The 21965-nt window shown below is 40.5% G+C and overlaps 2 protein-coding genes across 6 annotated transcripts in view; one reads left to right on the top strand and one right to left on the bottom strand.

Moving 5' to 3' along the window:
- SGTB (small glutamine rich tetratricopeptide repeat co-chaperone beta) overlaps positions 1–9823 on the bottom strand; it is a 49991-nt gene extending 40168 nt beyond the window's left edge. Inside the window, exons 1-2 of one of the 4 annotated variants that reach the window (XM_082623526.1) lie at positions 9568–9823; positions 8323–8444 (exon numbers count right to left, since the gene is read on the bottom strand). In XM_082623526.1, the coding sequence (XP_082479652.1) occupies positions 8323–8422 (100 nt within the window). In that variant the 5' untranslated portion in view covers positions 8423–8444; positions 9568–9823. The remainder of the gene's footprint in view (positions 1–8322; positions 8445–9567) is intronic. The other 3 variants (XM_082623527.1, XM_082623528.1, XM_082623529.1) reach the window with 3 other exon arrangements.
- Positions 9824–9879: 56 nt separating this feature from the next.
- Positions 9880–21965, top strand: part of NLN (neurolysin) — a 92520-nt gene continuing 80434 nt past the window's right edge. For both annotated transcript variants that reach the window (XM_082623515.1, XM_082623516.1), the window contains exon 1: positions 9880–10074. In XM_082623515.1, the coding sequence (XP_082479641.1) occupies positions 10034–10074 (41 nt within the window). In that variant the 5' untranslated portion in view covers positions 9880–10033. The remainder of the gene's footprint in view (positions 10075–21965) is intronic.

The following is a 21965-nucleotide window of genomic DNA, read 5'->3' as shown; positions in this document are numbered from 1 at the left end:
CATGGTGGGCGATTATGCTAGAACAAAGTCTGTCGCTGGATGACAAGGCACCTTAAATAATATTTTTAAAGGACATGGATTTGATGCTATGGGCAAATGGAGAGCCATTAAAGATTTTAGTGAAGGAGAACAACATAACTGGATTTGTGTTTAGAACTAAAATACTAATAAGTATAGTCTAGTAAGAATGCTGAGAATGAATTAGAGAGGGAAGCTGAGGAAGAAAACGGAAGCAAAAAACCAGGAACCCATTTATGGGTTCCTACATCAATGACCTAAACAAACAAGGAGCCTAAACTAGGGCAAAAACAGTGAAGAAAGCATATCCTGCCCTTTTTACAAGTCCTTACTGAGGGGATTGGAGGCAGATTCTTATCCTGAGAGTGTTCTCCTTTGAAAAAGAATTCTCTTCTGGCTCAACAAGATGGGGATGTAGCCAAAATGTCCAGTATACTTCTAGACAGTGTGGAATAGATTCACTTACATTTGTGTATGACTTTTTTTTTTTAATTCAGTTTGTTTAAACCAAAAACAAAAATTAAAAACAGGTCACTCATTCTCCCATTCCCCACTCCCTGTCTCTGGCAACCACCAATCTGTTCTCTGTATCTATGAGGTTGGGTTTTTATTATTATTATTATTATTTATTTTTTAGATTCTACATATAAGAGAGATCATAGGGTATCTGTCTTACTCTGACTTACTATAGATCCAATTACATTTGTGTATGACTTTTAAAAGACAAATTATGGTCCTGAGAAAATTACCTCTATCATAAAAGAAACACTATTACTGTCACTATACACAGACCAATTCTCCTTAGAAAAGGGACTGAATAACAAACTGAGTTACCAACTACCAAAAGTCAAAGTGTCTTTTAGAAAGAAACTAATGCACTGTTTACCCAACCCTCATTCTCTCCCTTTCTATCCTTGCTAAGTAGTTGTTCTTGTACTTCAGTTGTACTTGCACTAAACACATTGGGCCATAAGAAAAGAGGCTCTCATTGCCATGAAGACAATTAATTAAAAATAAATTATTATTAATAATAATACATGTATGTATATGTATATATTTCTTTTTGATTGGCATCTTTCTTTCCTTATCATATTGGTCATCTACTTTGCTGTGCCATGTAGCTAGCTGGTACATGTTTCTAGTATCGCACTTATCACACATACTACATTATATGCACTTAAAACATCGGTCTCCCATATTAGACTGTCTCCTTGACGATAAGGCCTACATTTTACTTATCTATTGACTTTAACACAGCCTGGCAAATAACAGATGCTCAATAAATTTAATCTATGTCTTTGTTTACAGTGGAAGTAACAGTTTAATTTCAGAGGAAATAGAAACAATAAAATCTGCAGAAGAGAGCACTTATTCCCCCCAAAACATTAATTCACAGCCTTGTGAAAGGTGGATAGAACCCAACAGAGGCCTTAACCAGAACCAGAGTATGGAACTTCACAGCTAAACACTGACAGGGGAAAAGTCCACATAAAAATATGAGGGATTTTTACACTAACTTGTTGAGGCCATCCAGTCCAGCTCCTTTACCTCTGCTGCCACTAACCTTAGAACACAGATCTGGCACATTCTAGACACAATCAAGTATTACTAAAGGAGGTGGCTGTTTGGGTTTTTTTTAAACACAATTGTTCGTTTGTTTTAAAATCACTTTACTGAAGTATGACTGACATGTAAGAAGCGGCACATATTTAATGGACACAACTCAACAAGCTTGGGGATAAGTATACAACCGTGAAACTGTCACCACCATCAAGGCCACAGACATATACATACCCATCACTTCCCAACATTTCCTCTTGTCCCCTTTATTGGTGTGTGTGTGTGTGTGTGTGTATGTGTTAAGAACACTTAACGTAAGATCTACCCTCTTACTAGATTTTAAGTATACAATCCAGTTAGCTATAAGCACTGTGCTGAACAGTAGGTCTCTAGAACTTATTTATTTTGCATAACTGAAACTCTGTACCCTTTGACCATTACCTCCCCATTTCCTCTTACCCCAGCCCTTGGCAACCACCATTCTGCTCTGTGCTTCTATGAGTTTGACTATTTTAGATTCCACATTAAGTAAACACAATTGTTTTGATACATAAACTTGCTGCCAAAATGTTTAGTGTTCAACACTAACACATATTTAGAGAGATAAATGGTTTAGTGAAAAAACCCACCACAGCCTTGGAACTCAGGACTCTCATTATCATTATTAATCCAGAAAAAAAAATCTAATAACCTGGGTACAATAATTTATCTTACTTTTACCTCAAGATTTTCATTTATGAAACAGGGATTATTATATGTGATCCTCCTTTCAGAAGGTTATACTCAGGAATAAATCATAAAAATCTAAAGAAATTCTATATACAATTTTGCTTCACTTTAACACCAAAAAATAATAGTCTGTTTGGTACTGATAAGGAGAAGGACAAGCGAAGAATTCTCAATAACACCATATCCCATCTATATAGCACTTTATACTAAAGCTTCCATATGCTATATTACCTGCCATCACTAATTCTGATTGTCTTGACAAATCTATTAGATGGAGGGGGCAGAGATCTCCACCTAACAGACTTAGAAATTAAGATACAGACCAAATGAGTGAGATGCCCAGGATCACTTGATTCAATTCATCAATTCAATTGAACAAATATTTATTGAGCACCTATCATGTGTCTGGCACTTTTCTAGGAGCTTTGTATATAACAGTGAATAAAACAGAAGAGATTCCTGACTGTTTGGGGCTGCCATTGCAGTGGGGGATGGAGAGGCAGACCGTAAACAATAAACTATACAAAGTAGAACAGGCTGAAGAGGATGGGAGCATGGGGAGCAGGCTGCAGATTTAATGGCATGCTCAGGGAAGGCCTCATTCAGAAAAGAGGACTTGAAGGAGATGGGGATATTACCGTTATCTGGGGGAAGAACATTCCAGGCAGAGAAAACAACTGGAGCAAAAGCCTTTAGGAAAGAGCATTTGGTGCATTTCATTTGGTGCATTCAGACTGAGGAAGCTAATTTGACTAAAGTCAAATGAGAAAGAGAAGGAGTCTGTAAACAACACATCACAGAAGTCCAAATTATATAGATCCTTTAAACAATGACTGAGTAACATGAAGAGTCACCGCAAGATTTTGAGTGGAAAAATGATGGAATCTGACACAGTCTGTTTTAAAGGACCACTGGTGGCTGCGTTTAGAAAAGTCAATGAAGCAGCAATTATAGAAGCACAGAGACCAGTTAGAGGCCATCACAGTAAAATACATACTTAGTTCTATCCAGGGGTAATATCAGTGGAAGTGGGAAAAAGTCAAGATATCCTTTGAAGTAACAGCCAACAAGATTTATTGAACAGTTAGATGCAGAGTCTAAGAGAAAGACAAGAGTCCAGAATGATAACAAAACTTTTGGCCAGAGCAACTGAAAAGATGGAGTTTTCATCAACTGAGTTAGGGAAGTTGTGGAATAGAACAGATTTTGGGTGGGAGGATCAGGAGTTCAGTTTTGGAAATGTTCAACTTGAGATGCCTGTTAGACATATAAGTGGAGATAGCTAGTAGGCAGTTAGATATAGAAGTCTGGAGTTCAGAAGAAAGGTCTGACCTGAGGGTATACATTTGAGAGATATCAGCATATACATTTGAGAGATATGAGCATATAAAAAAGAATATTTAAGGCCAAGAAGCTGAACTGTATCATCAAAAAAGTGAGTGCAGATAATGAAGAGAAGAAGATCAAGCACTAGACCCTGGATATTCCAGGTGAGGGAAAACAAGAGGAACAAGCAAAGGAAACAGAGAAAGAGCAAACAATGAGATTAGAAGAAAACCAAGAGAGTATGAGGTATCCTGGAAGCCAAGTGAATAAAGTATATGGGGGGAGAGGGATGAGGAAACCATCATCAACTTTATCAGAGGCAGCTAATAAGTCAGATGAAGACTGAAAACTGACCATTGAACTACCTAACACAGAAATTGCTGATGACCTTGATGAGAACAGTATGAGTGGAGAGATGGAGGCAAAGGCCTATATGGAGTGCTTAAGAAAGAGTAGGAGATGGGACTTCCCTTGGTGGTCCAGTGGTTAAGAATATGCTTTCTAATGCAGGGGATGTGGGTTTGATCCCTGGTTGGGGAACTAAGATCCCACATGCCGCAGGGCAACTAAGCCTATGCACCGCAACTACTGAGCCCATGTGCAGCAACTACAGAGCCCACAAGCTCTGGAGCCCACATGCCACAACTAGAGAAAAGCCCGCGTGCCACAACGAAGAGCCCACACGCTGCAACAAAAGATCCCGCATGCTGCAACTAAGACACGACGCAGCCAAAAATAAATAAATAAATAAATATTAGGAAGGAAGGAAGGAAGGAAGGACAAGGAGAGGAATTGCAGAAAGCAAGTATAGACAATTCTTTCAAAGAGCTTTCCAGCAAAAGAGAGACAAAAAAAGCAGGCAATATTTCAGTGGGGGGAGGGGTAAGTAGTAGTATGGCAAGAGTAATTAATTGTTGTTTTTGAATTTTTAAGAAGGGAGAAAGTTTATATTCTGATGGAAATGATCTAGAAGAGATTGAAAATTTGCTCATGTAAGACAAGGAGGGTAAAATAACTAGAGTGAGAGCCTGGAGTAGGTGAGACAGGATGGAATCCAGTCTGCGAGTAGAGGGGTTTCAGTTAGAAAGGACAATGGATAGTTCATCTATGGTATCTTAGCCTGGGCTTCTATGACAGAATACCATCGACTGGGTGGCTGATAGTTCTGGAGACTGGGAAGTGCAAGATCAAGGTGCCAGCAGACTCAACATTTGGTGAGGACCTGCTTTCTGGTTCACAGACAGCACCTTCTTGCTGTGTCCTCACATGGTAGAAGGAGTGAGGGAGCTCTCTGGGGTCTCCTTCATAAGGGCACTAATCCAAGTCATGAGGACCCCACCTCTGAATACCATCACACTGGGCATTAGGTTTCAACATACGAATTTTGGGAGGACACAAATATTTAATCCATAGTATATGGTAATAGTTAGGCAGACAGGCAGAGTATGTGAGTATAGATGCTGGTAGGTGGGTAGATGGGGCAGAGAGAGTCTGTGGAATTGTTTTCTTATTACTTCAATTTTCTTGATGGAGTAAGAACCAAGGTCATCAACAAAAAGTGAGTACGGGGGAGGAGGTTTGGGGTTTTGAGAAGGCATGAGAAAGTGTTAAAGTGCTCATCTAGAGAGCAAAAATATGAATGAACTTGGAACAGAGGGCAGCATTAAAGGTCCACTTGAGGCTCATGATCATGAACTCAAAGTGGGACTAGTCAGTAAAGCTGGGTGTTTCATTCCATCTATACAAAGTCACATGGATATGGGCATGGAGTAGGTGGAGAGCTGGATTCAAACAAGGTTGGGTTTTACAAGAAAGGGAGTCATATACACCAGCATGATTATAATAATCAACAATGGAATTTAAGCTGGGCAAGAAGAGAGGTGTGAAAAGGTAAGGGATCAATAGCTTGGAGGTATTGGTAGGTCAAAGAATTGTTGGGGTAGGGATTCTATAGGGAGTGAGCTGGAAAGACAGGCAGCAGAAGTGAAATGTTTAAGATAGAGATTAGGGAGGATAACAATAACAAGGTCTAGGGAAGAGTTTCTCAACCTCAGCAACTACTGACATTTTGGACTAGACAATTCTTTACTGTTCAGGACTGTCCTGAGCATTTGTAGTATCTTTAGCAGCATCCACAGCCTCTACCAACTAGATGTCAATAATACCAGCCCCCCAGTCGTAACAACCAAAATACCTCCAGATAATACAAAATTGCCCCAAATTGAGAACCACTGGTCTAGGGTATGACCAAGCAAGTGAAAGTGGTTGAGGTCACTGGAGTACAGAAGGTCAAGGAACCAAGTGGGAGAGAACTGGAAGAACCATGTATGAATGTATTACAATGGCCAAGAATTAAGACAGGAGTACTGCCAGAGAGACAGTGTGCAGGAGCCACGATAGTCAAAACATGAAGCAGATGTCAGCAGATGACAATAATTAGGAGTGAGTGACATAACCTGATGACAAGGCTCAAAGCTGATAATACACCAGCTTCACTATAGTGGTAAAGCTGGTATGAGAACTTAGGCTCCTCTCCTAGGGCTTTTTTATTTTATTTATTATTTATTTATTTATTTACTTTTGGCTGTGTTGGATCCTCATTGCTGCATGCAGGCTTTCTCTAGTTGCAACGAGCGGGGACTAGTCTTCCTTGCGGTGCACAGGCTTCTCATTGCGGTAGCTTCTCTTGTTGCGGAGTATGGGCACTAGGGCATGCGGGCTTCAGTAGTTGTGGCACATGGGCTCAGTAGTTGTGGTGCGCAGGCTCTAGAGCGCAGGCTCAGTAGTTGTGGCACACAGGCTTAGCTGCTCCTCGGCATCTGGGATCTTCCTGGACCAGGGCTCGAACCTGTGTCCCCTGCACTGGCAGGCAGATTCTTAACCACTGCACCACCAGGGAAGTCCTCCTAGGGCTTTTTTAAATGTCTAGAAGGTGGGCAGACATTTCCACATGATTTCATGTTCAATTAAATTAGACTCACAGAGTCAAAAATAGGGGTTGATCAAAAACAATTGGCACCACTTCTGACTGCCATATATAACACACAGCTGAAGGCACATAGTTTTGGCCAAATACCATACTAAAAATAGGACACAACATCTTGGTTTTTAAAAAACTCTCAATTTTCTTTCTGGCCCTTAAAAGTATTATACTGCCCCTGATGAGAAAAAAAACATCTTTTATTCAATGATTCCATTTATCTGTTTGCTACAGAGCACCATAAACAACATTTTCCTTAGATAACCAGTCGCCTTTATCTTCACATAGTCTAACAATTGAGGAGGACAAAAAGACCCTAATGGACTGATTGTAATCTCCAACTGTGTGTCACCAGCTCCTCTCACTGCCACCTGGAAAGATAATCTCACCAGATTGCAAGCAGATTTAGAGCAAATGCCCAATTTTCATCCCAACTTCCTAAAAGCATATTCACAAGGGAAGTACTTGTTGAAATTAATAGATGTGTCCCCTTTAGACGAGAAACAGCTCGAGATGGGCAATGCAAATTGTACTTTTATTAAATTCTCTCAAATGTACTGTCTCATTGCAATAATTAAATCTTTAGGCCACAAGGAAGCTGGGCTCATTGAACCTCCACAAGCCCAGCTACAGAATTCTATCTTGTTATGGCTATACTGAATTTAAATTTTCTAATGCATAAACATGAAGCAGAAAAGATGGTGTCAAGGAAACATGCGATGCCATCATCCAAGTTCTGCTCAACTTTACAGATTACTGAATCTAATATTTAAAGCTAACATAGACAAGGGTGAAATCCTCTTATTTCAAGTCCCCCAAGAGGAAGTTATCAGAGCTTAATAGTGATATAATTATTAGACTTGCATAGCGCTTTTATGATGACTAAGGTGTTTTTATATATTGACTCTAAACTGGATGCTTTCCTATTAGGAAGAGACAACAAGATCTTCAAAGTAAGAACCAGGATTTAAATCTCAGCTTTGTCACATATTAGCTGTGTTATATTACTTTATCTGCTTTCATTTACTTATCTGTTGAATGTGGATAATAACTAACTTAACAGTTACTGTGGAGAAAAATTTCCCTACAATATGAATAGCATAGTTCTGACACATAATAGTTGTTCAATAAATAAACAATAGTTGGGCGTCCCTGGTGGCGCAGTGGTTAAGAATCCACCTGCCAATGCAGGGGAAACAGGTTCGAACCCTGGTCCGGGAAGATCCCTACATATGATGGGGCAACTAAGCCCGTGCGCCACAACTGCTGAGCCTATGCTCTGGAGCCCGCAAGCCACAATTACTGAGCCCACAAGCCACAACTACTGAAGCCTGCGTGCCCTAGTGCCCGTGCTCGACAACAAGAGAAGCCACCGCAATGAGAAGCCCGCACACAGCAACGAAGAGTAGCCCCCACTCGCCAAAAGCCCACGTGCAGCAACCAAGACCCGATGCAGCCAAAAATAAATAAAATAAGATAAAATAATTTTAAAAATAAATAAAAAACAATAGTCCTCTTGTTGTTAATTGTAAAAAACAAAACAAGCCTCAGAGAATGAAAACATCATAACCTTATTGTAAGGTCTCTCTCCTTGAAAAATCTACAAAATGTTCTGATTTTGATACAACAGATCATAAAGTCACGCTTATAGCTACTTTAGTCTTTATTTATAATTATAACACAAATGAACATAGAGAACAGGTACCTACCTTCCAAACTTTCTTGCTCATCTGAAGTATAAGCATCCATCTGACTTTGTTCCCGTAAGAAACGAATAACTGCATAAACTAGGTGCTTGATGGATGACATTTTTAAAGTTTAAACACTTTTCCTTGATAAGAAAAAGGAAAACACTGAAATAAGTAATTTTAAAGAATCAGTGAAGATTATAAATCACAAGGGTCATAAATTACATTAAAAGTAAAAAGCCTGTATTATCTTCACTCCTTTCTTTTTAAAGAGTCAAGAGAGCACAAAGTATAGATATGCTAATGTATGACATTTTCATTTACACCCAGTAATATTAGGTTATGTTAAAACTTGCAAAAGTAAAATCTTTCTCAAAACATGTACAACATAGCTTAGGATCTCACTGAATAAGTTCACTGTATCTTAGCAGTTTATATGGTACAGATCCAGAAAAGGACAGGGGTATAGATGCAGAGGCTTTAGTACTAAGTTGAGGGAGATTTCATACTGCTGACTCAGAAGCTGATCCACGCTGAGTATTTTCCTCTGTTTCATGAGATTTTTTTCAAATGTATGCACAATTTACACTCCACCTACTTTTGTAGGTGGAGACAGTTATGTGATGAAATATATTAGGGAAAGGTTGTTCAGCCATTGAGTGTCATTTTTAATAAAAAAATGGCATTTCTATTTAATCAAGACATGTCAGAAAATCATTGCCTAAGTCGATGGATACTACAAACCGACCAATGCTCTCTGCAGTAGCTGTGCTCTCGTGGACAAACTGGAAGCTCTGGGTCATGTTCATTCACATGGAATACTATCGCATCCAAACAGTGGCGCAGGGCCATCATGCATTAATGGCTTATTTCCACTAAATCCAATCATCCATCTGCTCCCCAGGTTCCCTAATTCAAAGCCAGGGTGTGGTACCCACCACTAGGACGTTCATTATTTGTGTGCTTATTTTAAAAGCAAGCCCAGCCAATAGGCCACAGGGTTGCAAGTACTAAATAAGGCCCCAGGGCAGAAGGGTGAAAAAAGAATGGGGGTGGGGAGGGGAGCGGAGGTGCGAGGGGAAATGGAGAAGGGCAACCTCCTCCGGGCTTCTCCCCCTTCCTCTCCACAGAGCATATTGACCTCCATCTCCCTCCCTTCGGTACCCAGGCCTCGCCTTGGCCCTGACGGGGTTTGCTGCGGGTGCGCGGTGCAGGCCCGGTCTGGGGCGGCGGGAGACGGACCCCTCCCATACAGAAGCCCCTTACCAGGGAAGAGGACGCGAGACGGTGGCAGCGGGCCCGAGGGCGTCGGTAAGTCGGTCCGCCGCCCCCTGATTCTCCGGGCTTGAGCCTGGCTTCGAAGCGCAGCACTGCGACCGGTGGCCCGAACTTCCACGGCTCCCAAACCACCGCCGCCCCTCAGCCCACCCAGCTGTGCGCTTCAACCCGGCTGAGGAGCCTCGCCAGAACCGCCCCCGGGGCGGTACAAGACGCACAGGGCGGGACGCGGAGCGGGCGCGGGGCGGGGCGGGGCAGGGCGCAGACCGGGGCGGGGCTGAAGTGGGCGCCGGCTTGGGGCTGCTGCACGTGGGAGGATTCGGGCGGAGCTCGCCGCCGCCGCCGCTCTTGTCTCTTCTGCTAGGCCGCCGCGCGGCTTCCCGGCGTCCCGAATCCCTCACCCCCAAACCGGAGGACAGCGCGCCCTCAGCCGCCGTCGCCTTTCGGCGCTCCCATGATAGCCCAGTGCTTTTCGGCTGTGCGAAGCCTCCACAGGTACCTCCCGTGCGCGGGTTAACCTTGACCTTGGGCAGAGCGGGGTCTTCTGCCCTGTCACTGCCAGGCGCGTCCGCCCAGCCTTTCCAGACAGCACCTCTCCGACGTTCCTGGAACCCTCCCTCCCCACAGTCCGCATGGTCTACCCCGAGGGACACCTGGCGCGGGAACTTGGGGCCACCTTTTCTTCATCCTCTCCCTTGAGAGGGCGTCCATTCCCCTTTGTTTGGGACTGCCTCAGCTGCAAGCAGTGAGACTGGTCCCAGGCCCAGGCCAAAACGAATGCAGAAAGATGGTCGGGATAAGAAAATCATTTGACTTTCGTCCCCATCCAGAACTGCAGACCTGTCGTTAACAGTGCCAGCAGCTGTAGACTCGAATAACAATTCTCATTTACCCCTCATGCACATCGTTAGCATACACATTATTTAACACTCGCACAAGATGCAGCCGCTATGATTTTGCTGCTTATTTCCGTCCATGCTTTCTAATTTCCTTTTTATTTACTTCCCATAAAAAATTCGGCCTCTGGCCGGGGCTAATTGACTTGGCCCCAAATGGAGGAAATTATTGCTTGGACACGGTTTGGTGCAACCCCAGCTGCTGTTTTGGACTGCTTCCTTAGCGCCCTCGCCACACCCCTGTGCCATAGACCAGTAGCAAGATGGTGAGAGAATTAAATTCTTTGCACGGATGCGCTGGATGGAATGGTTTTCAGAAACAATGCCACTACCACCCGCATCCCCAAATCTAGCTTTGAGCTGAAAATCTGAATGAAGAACCAACAGAAAAAGGGAAATATGTGTTTCTTGCTAGATCCTTATAAAACCACTTTAGAACCTAGCAATCAGCCTGTAAGCTTTTTAACAGTTTTCTGTTGTACGTTGCCACTCATCTGTGTGGAGCTTTAGGCTACTCAGTCCTTATAGTTCTGGCGCATCTGGGGACAGTAATGATCATAAAGAGTTAATGTGATGGTTTTGACTATATTTCAGGCTGTTCTTTTAGTCTGCAGGCTGCAAGTGGTATAGCTCTCAAATGAAGCTATACCAACAAATGAAGAAATATATATCTTCCTATAACGCAGGTGTGAGAAGAGAGAATAAATTTCATATATGACAGTAGTTCTCAAACTTTTTGGTCTCAGGACCTCTTTACCACTCAAAAATTACTGAGGACCTAAAAACTTCTGTTTATGTGGGTTATATCTTTACATATTTACCAAATTAGAAATGAAACCAGGGAGATTTTTTAAGTATTTATTAGTTTATTTTTAAAACAGTAATAAATTCATTACATGCATAAAATTTTTAACAAAAAATAACTATTTTCCAAAACATCTCCAAAAAAATCAGTGAGAAGAGTGCTATTGTGGATTTTTTTCCTTTGGGTTTTTATTTTTAATTGTGGTAAAATATAAAATTTACCATTTTAATCATTTTTAAGTGCACAATTCAGTGGCATTAAGTACATTCACATTGTTACATAATCATTACCACTATCCATCTCCAGAACTTTTTCATCATCCCAAACTGAAACTCCTCATTATCCCCTCTTCCAGTACCTGGTAACCACTATTCTTTCTGTCTCTTTGAATTCGACTATTTTAGGTACTTCATACTAGGGGAATCTTACAATATCTGTTCTTCTGCGACTGGCTTATTTCACTTAGCATAATGTCTTTAAGCTTCATCTGTGTTGTAGCATGTGTCAGAATTTCCTTCTTTTTTAAGGCTGAGTAGTATTCTGTTGTATGGATATACCACATTTTATTTGTCCACTCATTCATCCATGGACTTTGGGTTGTTTCCACCTTTTGGCTACTTTGAGTAATGCTGCTGTGATCATTGGCATGCACATTTCTGTTTAAGTCTCTAATTTCAGTTCTCTGGGATAGGTACCTAGAAGGGGGATTACTGGATCACATGATAATTCTTTGTTTAATTTTTGAGGAACCACCTTACTGTTTTCCACAGCAGCTGTACCATTTTTACTCTCTATTGGCAAAGTACAAGAGTTCCAGTTTTTCCACATCTTCATCAACACTTGTTTTATTTATTTTTAAATAAGAACCATCCTAGGAGTGGCATTGTTTTGCGTTTTTGCAAAACAAATGTGTGACTTAATAGAAGGTAGCTGGATTCTTACATCTGCTAACGTGTTTATTCTGTTGCACTGGTTTATTTTGGTTTAAGAAGATGAAGAAAATCCCACCTGTCATATGTAGTTGGAAAAAGAAAAGTATTTTAATTTTAATAGACTTTTTAGATAATCATGGGTATTCTTTGATATCACATCAAAGTTTGACAAGGGGTAGTTTTTTTGTTTGTTTGTTTTTTTTTTTTTTTTTTTGCGGTATGCGGGCCTCTCACTGTTGTGGCCTCTCCCGTTGCGGAGCACAGGCTCCGGATGCGCAGGCCCAGCGGCCATGGCTCACGGGCCCAGCCGCTCCGCGGCATATGGGATCCTCCCAGACCGGGGCGCGAACCCGTATCCCCTGCATCGGCAGGCGGACTCTCAACCACTGCGCCACCAGGGAGGCCCATGGGGTAGTTTTTTTAAGAATGGTTGCAATGTGAAATATGAAACTATCAATGTACTTTTTCTTACTGTTACGTTAAAATCCGTAGGTCTGTCTTACACTTGGAATGAGTCTCTTACCTATGCATGATTTTGTAATATCAAATACTATTCATTTGGCAAATAGTGGCTCACTGTGTTATACATAGCTTCCTAATGTTGACATATTTTACATTATCAAATAATCATATTCCTTAATATCATCATCCCATCATAAAAGTCTTCAAATACTAGAAAGCTGGCAAGCTCATGGTGGCAGATACAATTTTTCAAAATTCTAATTTTCATTTGAAAGCTGAAATTTTATCATCGATAACAAATACTATCAGTTGTTTTCCTTGAAGTGACAGCCTTACTATGTTACATTTTTGAGAGGATTTCTGTGAAACACTTAAGTCTGAGTAACCATAGTTTGTCTGTCAGTCATTTTCTCAAGTATAAATGGTGTTCCATGAGAAAAGCAGCTATTTCAGTTCACAATTCAGTCAATTGCACAAGTGCTTTAATTTGCACAACCAAATCCTCTGGACAACCATTGTACTCAGGTATTCAGCCGGTGCACTTTATGCCTACTTTGCCACACATATATTTAATGGTTGAGATTTAATAAAATTAATAATTTTTACTATCTCATCAAGGACATTCTAAAGTGAAATTTACATTGTTTTTAGCATGAGGTAGTGACAGTGAAGAATATAATGGCTACTAGGACAGTTTGGTGCCATTGCCTGGATTTGTTCTAAGGTGCCAACAATTTTATCTACCATTGCTTTTCACCATCAGTGCAGACGTCAACCAAGTGAAAAAGGTAAATAAATGTCTTAGTATTTTTATGAAATACTTTCAACCTCACATACTCCTTGAAATGGTCTCAAGAACCACTCCCCATAGGATTGCAGACCACATTTTGAGAACCACCAGTATGTGTTATGCATATTCTTTGTTTATGCATGGAAGAAAATAAATGTAAAAAGCCGTACAATTATTACTTTTTCAGAAGCTAGCAATCTACCATAAATATATTAACTATTTTGTTACTTAAGGGCATATATTGCAGTTAATCAACATACTCTACAGTAGTAGTAGTCATCCACCCATGGTTCTTGTGAGTGACTTAATCGCAGAATCTCTGTTTCGTCGTCTGTATCTTCCTAAAAGAGTCAGTACTTGACTGACCCATGGAAGGCCCTCTATGTACTCCTGATTGTTTTCCTGTTTCCTTTGACACTTGGGAAGTCATTTTAGTGTTATATGAGTAACTAGGTTTTTACTCAACTGCCTTATGATTTCTCTTGGGTTTTCCTGTTGTTATAGTTGCTATATACTCGTTTCCCAAAGCCAGCTTTGCAGCCAGGATCATTGATGAGGGTATTTAGCCAATTTCTTGGGAATAAGTAGACTGGGGATCTGAAGACTGAATTGTAGTTGCTGTTCAACTAACCTTGTGACCTTAATTAAATCACCCAATTTCTCGGATTTCTCCTGAATTCCTTTTTTTTTTTTTTTTTTGCGGTACGCGGGCCTCTCACTGTTGTGGCCTCTCCCACTGCGGAGCACAGGCTCCGGATGCGCAGGCTCAGTGGCCATGGCTCACGGGCCCGGCCGCTCCGCGGCATGTGGGATCTTCCCAGACCAGGGCACGAAACCGTGTCCCCTGCATCGGCAGGCGGACTCTCAACCACTGCGCCATCAGGGAAGCCCCCGAATTCCTTATTTTGTAAAATGAAAATGACTAGATTAAATGACAAAGAAGATTTCTTTCAACTCTTATTGCCATAACAATTAAACCAGAAGAATTTCCCCTCCTAGAGACTAGATTGCAGAGCATGTGAGCCGAGCAAAATCTGATGTACATTATGGAGTAAGAGATGGATGGCATGGTCAAAAAACTGAGAGAAGTGGGCTTCCTTGGTGGCGCAGTGGTTGAGAGTCTGCCTGCCGATGCAGGGGACACGGGTTCGTGACCCGGTCTGGGAAGATCCCACATGCCACGGAGCGGCCGGGCCCGTGAGCCATGGCCAATGGGCCTGCGCGTCCGGAGCTTGTGCTCCGCAACGGGAGAGGCCCGCGTATCGCAAAAAAAAAAATGAGAGAAGTGATTTAACAGTACTTAGTCCAAATTATAGCTATAATAGCCCTAGTTTACCCTTCCAATTAAAAAAAGCAACTTGGTTTGTGAAATTATGAGAGCAATACATGTTCCTTGTAGAAAACTTAGAAAATATTGATAAGCAAAAGAAAATATACACAATCCACCCATCCAGAAGAACCAATTATTAATAGCTTCCAAAATCTTTCCCGTGTAGAGACATATTTTTTAACAAATATGAGATTATATAATACTTATTCTATTATAGTTTTTATGTAATACAAACATCATTCCATAATGTAAATACCTATAATGTAGTCCATTTGGGGATGTATGAGAATCCAATTAATCCCTACTTTTGGATATATCAACTATTTCTAACTTCATGCTATGAGTAACAGTGCTTAGATAAACATTCTAGCTATCAAGTTTTTTCCTAAGTCCTTAATTATTTCCATAGTATGAGTCCTTAGCAATGGAATTTGTACATCAAACGGTATGTGTATCTTTCAGGCTTTTGGTACGTACTACATATTCTCCTCCAAAATGTTTCTACCAAATTACGCTTGTACCAGCAGAATATGCGATGTTAGTTTCCTACACCTTTACCAACACTGAGCATTTTAATATTTTTTATCCTTACCAATTTGATAAGTGGAAACTTCTCTTATAATAAAAGTTGTCTGATGTGAGAACTTATTCATATGGGAAGTCTTAGACAAATTAAATTATAGTCATTCATAAATTTAGCAATATTTATATATCTGACTGTAATTAAATAAAATTGAAATTCTCCCCCCAAATCCAGTAGATATATGCCCCCAATTTTTAGAGCAATGGTGCTAGAAAAAGAAATATCAACTGATAAAGAAAAGGTTTTAAGTACAGTTATCAAAAGCTAGACTGAGATTGTTTATAAAAATGGATTTTTAAAAGTTGTAAAGGAGGATTTATTTTCAGTATTGTTGTTGTTGTTTTGTCACCTCTTTCATTAACACAAAGCACAGAACTTCCATGAGGCACCTAGATTAAAATCTGAAGAACCAAGGAAATTGATGTTTACTGGGTACATATGTATATGCCAAGCTCTGCATTAGGAAGGTGTGTAGCCCAGTAGTCTAGACTAGTCTAGACAGGCTATAGTAATCTGGAGCCAGTTTGCCTAAATTTGTATTCTGGCTCTGCCACTGACTAGCACTGTGATCTCAGGCAAAGTTACTTAACTTCTGTGTGTCTGTTTCCTCATCCATAAATTGGGAATTGATTGGCCAATTTCTTCACTCACCACATATTTATTGAGCATCTATTATGTGCTAAACTGTATTCTAGTCTAGGGATACAGCGGTGAATAAAGCAGCCAAAAATCCCTGTGTCCATACCTTCGGAGAAGAGACAGCTAAGAAAAAATAGAGTATGTTAAATGGGGAAATGTGCTAAGAGCAAAAGTAAAGCAGCAAAGGGGGTTACCCAGTATGTATTGGTGGGAAAGATATTATAGATTTGACAGGAAAGGGCTCCCTGAGAAGGTGATCCTGTGCCTCAAATAGACTGGGAGATGAGAGAAGAGAGGGGAAAATTATACTCACCTGTACTAGAAAACCTAGTTCTCCCTTCCGCTGTGAGTCTCCTTTACTACTCACACACAGCACTTCACTTCTGACACTTCTGATCACCAAATGTGTTGGAGGTGTTTCACCACAACAAGCAATTCTCTGCAACACCAACTGGGTGTCCAGTAATTTAACTCAAATCTGCCACTTTCTACCTGGAGATAGCATCAGATCCCACAGCTTGAGGACTCAGTCCCACAAGACTGCCCCCACCCAACTCAGATGCCAGTTGTAAGTCCCTGTTGTCACCTGAGGTTTACAGTCCATTGACTGTAAATCTGAGGTTCCTGCAGCCTTCTCCTTGGGTTTGATTAATTTGCTAGAGCAGTTCACAGAGCTCAGGGAAACACTTACTTACATTTAAAACATTTTTTAAAATTAATTAATTAATTAAAATCTGGCTGCGTTGGGTCTTCGTTGCCGTGCGCGGGCTTTCTCTGGTTGCGGCGAGCGGGGGCTACTCTTCGTTGCAGTGCATGTGCTTCTCATTGTGGTGGCTCCTCGTTGTGGAGCACGGGCTCTAGGCGTGCAGGCTTCAGTAGTTGTGGAATGCGGGCTTCAGTAGTTGTGGTGCACGGGCTCAGTAGTTGTGGCTTGCGGGCTCTAGAGCGCAGGCTCAGTAGTTGTGGCACACGGGTTTAGTTGCTCCACAGCATGTGGGATCTTCCCGGACCAGGGCTCGAACCCATGTCCCCTGCATTAGCAGGCAGATTCTCAACCACTGTGCCACCAGGGAAGTCCAACACTTACTTACATTTACCAGTTTATTAAAAGATATTATAAGGATACAGGTGAGCAGCCAGATGAAGAGATACATAGGGCAAGGCCTTGGAGGATCCTGAGTGCAGGAGCTTCTGTCCCCTTGGAGTTGGGGGGGTGTCACCCTCCCAGTGTGGATGTGTTCACTGAACTGGAAGCTCTCTGAAGGGATTTTATGGCAGCTTCATCAGGTAGGCATGATCAATCATTAACTCCATTTTCAGTCCTTCTCCCTTCTCAAGAGAATGGGGGGTAGGGCTGAAAATTCCAAGCTTTTAATCATGGCTTGGTCTTTCTCGTGACCAGCCCTCATCCAGGAGCCCACCCAGACTCACCTCATTAGAACAAAAGACAGTCCTATCACCCAGGAAACTACAAGGGTTTCAGGAGCCCTGTGTCAGGAACCAGGGTCAGAGACCAAATATTAGAACAAAAGATGCTCTTATCTCTAAGGAAATTACAAGGGTTTTAGGAGTGCTGTGCCAGGAACCAGGGGCAGAGAACAGTATGTATATATTTTCTGTTAACTCACATCACCTTTTTAAGATTGAGAGATAATAAATATAGAGCACTTAGAGCATTGCCTGGCTAAATCCATTACTATTGCCACAGTAACGCCATATTACAAACTAAATCTCTGTTGGAATACAATGATAAATATTTATTTTTGCTGACAAATCTACATGTTTGTTGGGCAATTTTTTTGGTCTTGACTGGGCTCATTCTGCACCTCCAAGCAGCCATGGGTTGTGTAGGAAGCTCTGTTGATCTTGGCTGAGCTCTCTTATGTGTTTGGGGATCTAGGATGGCCAAAGCTGCAGCCACTTGGCTCTCTTTCACATTATCTCCCATCGTGCAGGAGGCTAAGTGGTTTGCTGTCATGGCAGGCCAGGGTTCCATGAGCGTGGGATTGTATAAAGACCTCCTGAGGCCTAGGCTTAGAACTGGAACGCCGTCAGCTCTGCCACATTTTACTGGACTGGCTAAAGCAAGTCATAAGGCCAGCCCAGATTGAAGAAATGGGGAAGTAGACCATGTCTTTTGATGGGAGGGAACAGCAAACTCAAATTATAGGAAGACGTAGATACATAGAGGGGTGGAGGCCATTTTAGTGATTAGTCAGCCACATTGGCACATAAAAGCTCAATAAATATTAGCTATTATTTTTACGTTTGTGAATTGCCTAGTTGTATTTTGGGGTTTTCAGATTGAGATTATTAATTTTTAACAGCCCTTCATAGATGTTGCCGATTTTTTTGCCTTTGAAATTTGGGGTAGATTGTTACTGCTTTTTGCTTTTTTGCCCTACAGAAGTTTAAATTTTTACTGTAATAAGGCATATCAGTATTTTTTCTTTTATGACTTCTGCCTTTGGTGTCATGCCTAGAAAGCCCTTTCCTACCCCAGGATTATAAATTTTTTAAATCACCTACATTTCTTCTAGTACTCTTAAGTTTCATTTTTCAGTTAAACCCTTTCTCTATCATGAAGACTGACATTTTTTTTAAAGACTTTTTCCTTCTTATTAAGTGAAACAAAAAGGAAATCAACACAGAAACTGCAGTAAGTATAAGAGAAAGTCCAGCTTACAAAATATGGATTTCTGACTTACCATAGCTTATTTTGGAAGACACTGTCCTTTTCCACCTCTGAGATTATCTATACCTCCTGCTTAGCGTTCAAAAGGGCACCCTCTTTATTTCTCAGCCACACTTAGCTGGTATCTTTGATACCTAACCTTACTTGCTATCAAGACCAAGAGAAAATTATTTTTCTGCCTCACATCGTAGGCAGGGTTGTGGAGACTGAAACAGTCATAGCTCTCAGTTGACGCCTGCTTGCACAAAGCATGATATATATACTATAAGGCTACATTGTTAGATCTTATCATTCTAACACTGAAAATTATATATTTATACAGCTTTCACATCCTCATAGGAATTTTCTGCCAAGACACAACATAAAGAAACACAAATTATTTATGTAAATGAGAAGAAAATGAATGATAGTAGATTCCAACTACCAGTTGGACAGCTTTTTTGGAGGTCTCATATTCAGTCACTTTTTCATTTTACAAATATTTACTGAGCATCTGTTATGTTATTGTTTAATCTCAGCCACCTTATCCTAAACTATACAGCATTCCCTTGTAAATCCTCTCTTTTGCCATTGTCCTCCCTCTGTCTCAGTGAATGTCACCAGTTACCCAAGTCAAAAGCCTTGGAACTGTTCCTGGCCTTCTTCTCTCTGTAACTTTTCCGTCAACTCCCAAGTCTTCAAATTCTTTCTCTTTTCTCTATTCAAGGTACCACCGCTATAATCCAAATCTTCATCATCAGTCTCAGCCTCAATTTTTGCTTTCTACTAATATACTTTCCTTATGAAAACAGAGATCTTTATGAAACGCAAATGTGATGTGTCACACTCCAGTTTAAAATTCTTCTTTTGATTGCCATGAATCTTAGGATAAAATCAAAACTCTTTTATATGGTTTATAAAGCCCTATACAGTCTGACCATGACTTAGCTCTCCCGGCTTCTCTTACTCAATGTTTCATTCAGAGAATTCATATTCTCATCTCCTGGCGTTAAATTAACACATGTTAATATCTTATTTGGAGTATGCTTCTCTTCCCCTACCTTTCCACAGCCTAGCTAATACTTATCATTCATCTTAAAACTTATTATAAAATATTATACTTTAAAAGTAATAGATATATGTGTAGTTAAAAGAATGAGAAAAGGTATATATATCTAAAAAGATATTTCTAGCATCTTTGAAGGCTCTTCTGTGCCCCTCTCCAACCATATCTCTTCTCCTTATCCCAGAGAGATAACCACTGTCCTGAATTTACATTTATTGGCCTCTTGCTTTTCTTTAAAATGTTATCACAAATGTATGTTTCCCTAAGCAATATATGGTTTAGTTTCACACGATGGAACTAGTTTGACATGGCTGTGGTTCATTTTTTCAGTTGTTAGAGATCTAACAACAATGGTCCTTGTGTGACCATTCCAAAATTTATTATCCATTTTCTTTTCAGTGGGTTATTCCCAGTTATTTGCTATTATAAGCAATACTGCTATGAATATTCTTGTATTTTCTTCTGATACATATGTGCAAGGGGAAGACCTAAGAAAAATTGCTGGGTTTGTAGGACATATGTACATTCTCAACTTTACCAAATGATGTCCAATTCTTTTCCAAAGTGGTGATGCTAATTTACTCCCTCTCGCTGTATATCCTTCATGAGTAGCCATTGATCCTCCATCCTTAGCAATTCTTGGTGTTGTCAGACCTTTTACCAATCCAAGGTTGTAAAATGATATCTCTTGGGTTTTTATGTATTGCTGTGTTTACTAATGCGTTTGAGCTGTTTTCATGTTTATTTGCCATTTGTATTTTATGCCTGTTAGTGTCTTTTGCCCATTTTCTTATTTGCTTGTTTATTTTTTCATATTGAATTTAAGTACTATTTATATATTCTAGATACGTTTCATTTGATTTCCATTCAAAAATACATATTTATAGTGTATTTTACCTATGCCAGCCACTAAGCTAACTCTGAGAATGGAGCTGTGGACACGACAAATTATCCCTGTCCACAAGGGTTCATGCCCTTACTCTGTTTAAGGACTCAGAAAGTAATCAAACATATCTCTAAAACAGTTAGATTGGGATAGATGCTGTTAATATCAGCTTAGCTTGCACTTCCTCAGGGTCAGCTTGCCTGACTCCTACTAAACTTGATCCCTCTGAATACTGTAAGTAATTCTGTAGCATACACATTATTATTAATAGTGTTTGTCTTCCACAGTAGTTCACAAGTTTTCTGAGATCAGGAGCCTGTTTTTTTGTTGTTGTTCATGTCTGTACCTCCAGCATTTAGCATGGTGTTGTTCCCAGAGTAGTTGCTTAACAACCATATGTAGTGACTGGATGGATGAAAAGATGTCATCAGTGGTAATAACTGAAAATTCAGCATTCATTCCTGATATCTAAGGAGTATAGGCCTAGATTTGGCATTTTTATATTGACAATGACAGTGTAACTTCTAGTAGGAAGTAAATATTTCAAACCCTATAGGAAATAGCTCACTGTGAATTTCTTTATGCAAAAAAAAAAAGTTGCAAGAGGAAATTTATGTCTAAGTATTAATTTAGATCTAGTCGTGTAATAAAAAATTACAGAGTAGAGTGCAGTAGGAAGCTAACCTAACCAACACACTCATAGGAATTTTGAGTATATACTAGGTGATATGAGGCAGAAGAGAAGCCATATGTTAAAAGACATGATCTTTGTCATATTCCCTTGTCCCCACTGAGGGCATTCAAATAGTGACTTGATGCCTTACAGACCAGTTGGTGGATCTGTAGAGTAATAGTCTAATGAATGAATACTCTGTATATTAATATACATTAATATATTAATAGCAAAGCTCATTCTACATTGTCAACCTGGATATGAAAGAAGTTGAAAGAGGCGCCAGTTTCTGAAGTACTGGATCAGAAGCAACCAAGCTGAGAAGTAACAGAGGTGAACTTCTCATGAGTGGGTCTGGGGTCAGCCCAGGGCAGAGAAACCAGACTCTCTGGACTTGTATGACCTGGGAGTTACTTGGCACTGGGGAAAACATGACATTAAGCAGAGCATAATCCTAAGAAAAGCCAAAATACTTAACTTTCTGTTCAGACCAGGAAGGTAATGACATGCAGCTTGCCCTACTTGGTGGAAGAAGTACCCAGGAGAACCCAAAAAGGCCATGATGGTGGATTCATATACTGGAACCCATCTCATTCCTGCTCTATGAGATCTAGACCCTGTGCTGTAAGTACTATACTCCCATAACTGCA

This window comes from Mesoplodon mirus (genome assembly GCF_964341445.2).
Source record: "Mesoplodon mirus genome assembly, chromosome: 5".
Classification (NCBI taxonomy): Eukaryota; Metazoa; Chordata; class Mammalia; order Artiodactyla; family Ziphiidae; genus Mesoplodon; species Mesoplodon mirus.
Note: the sequence above shows the minus strand (reverse complement) of the source record. Positions and strands in the feature narration are given on the sequence as shown.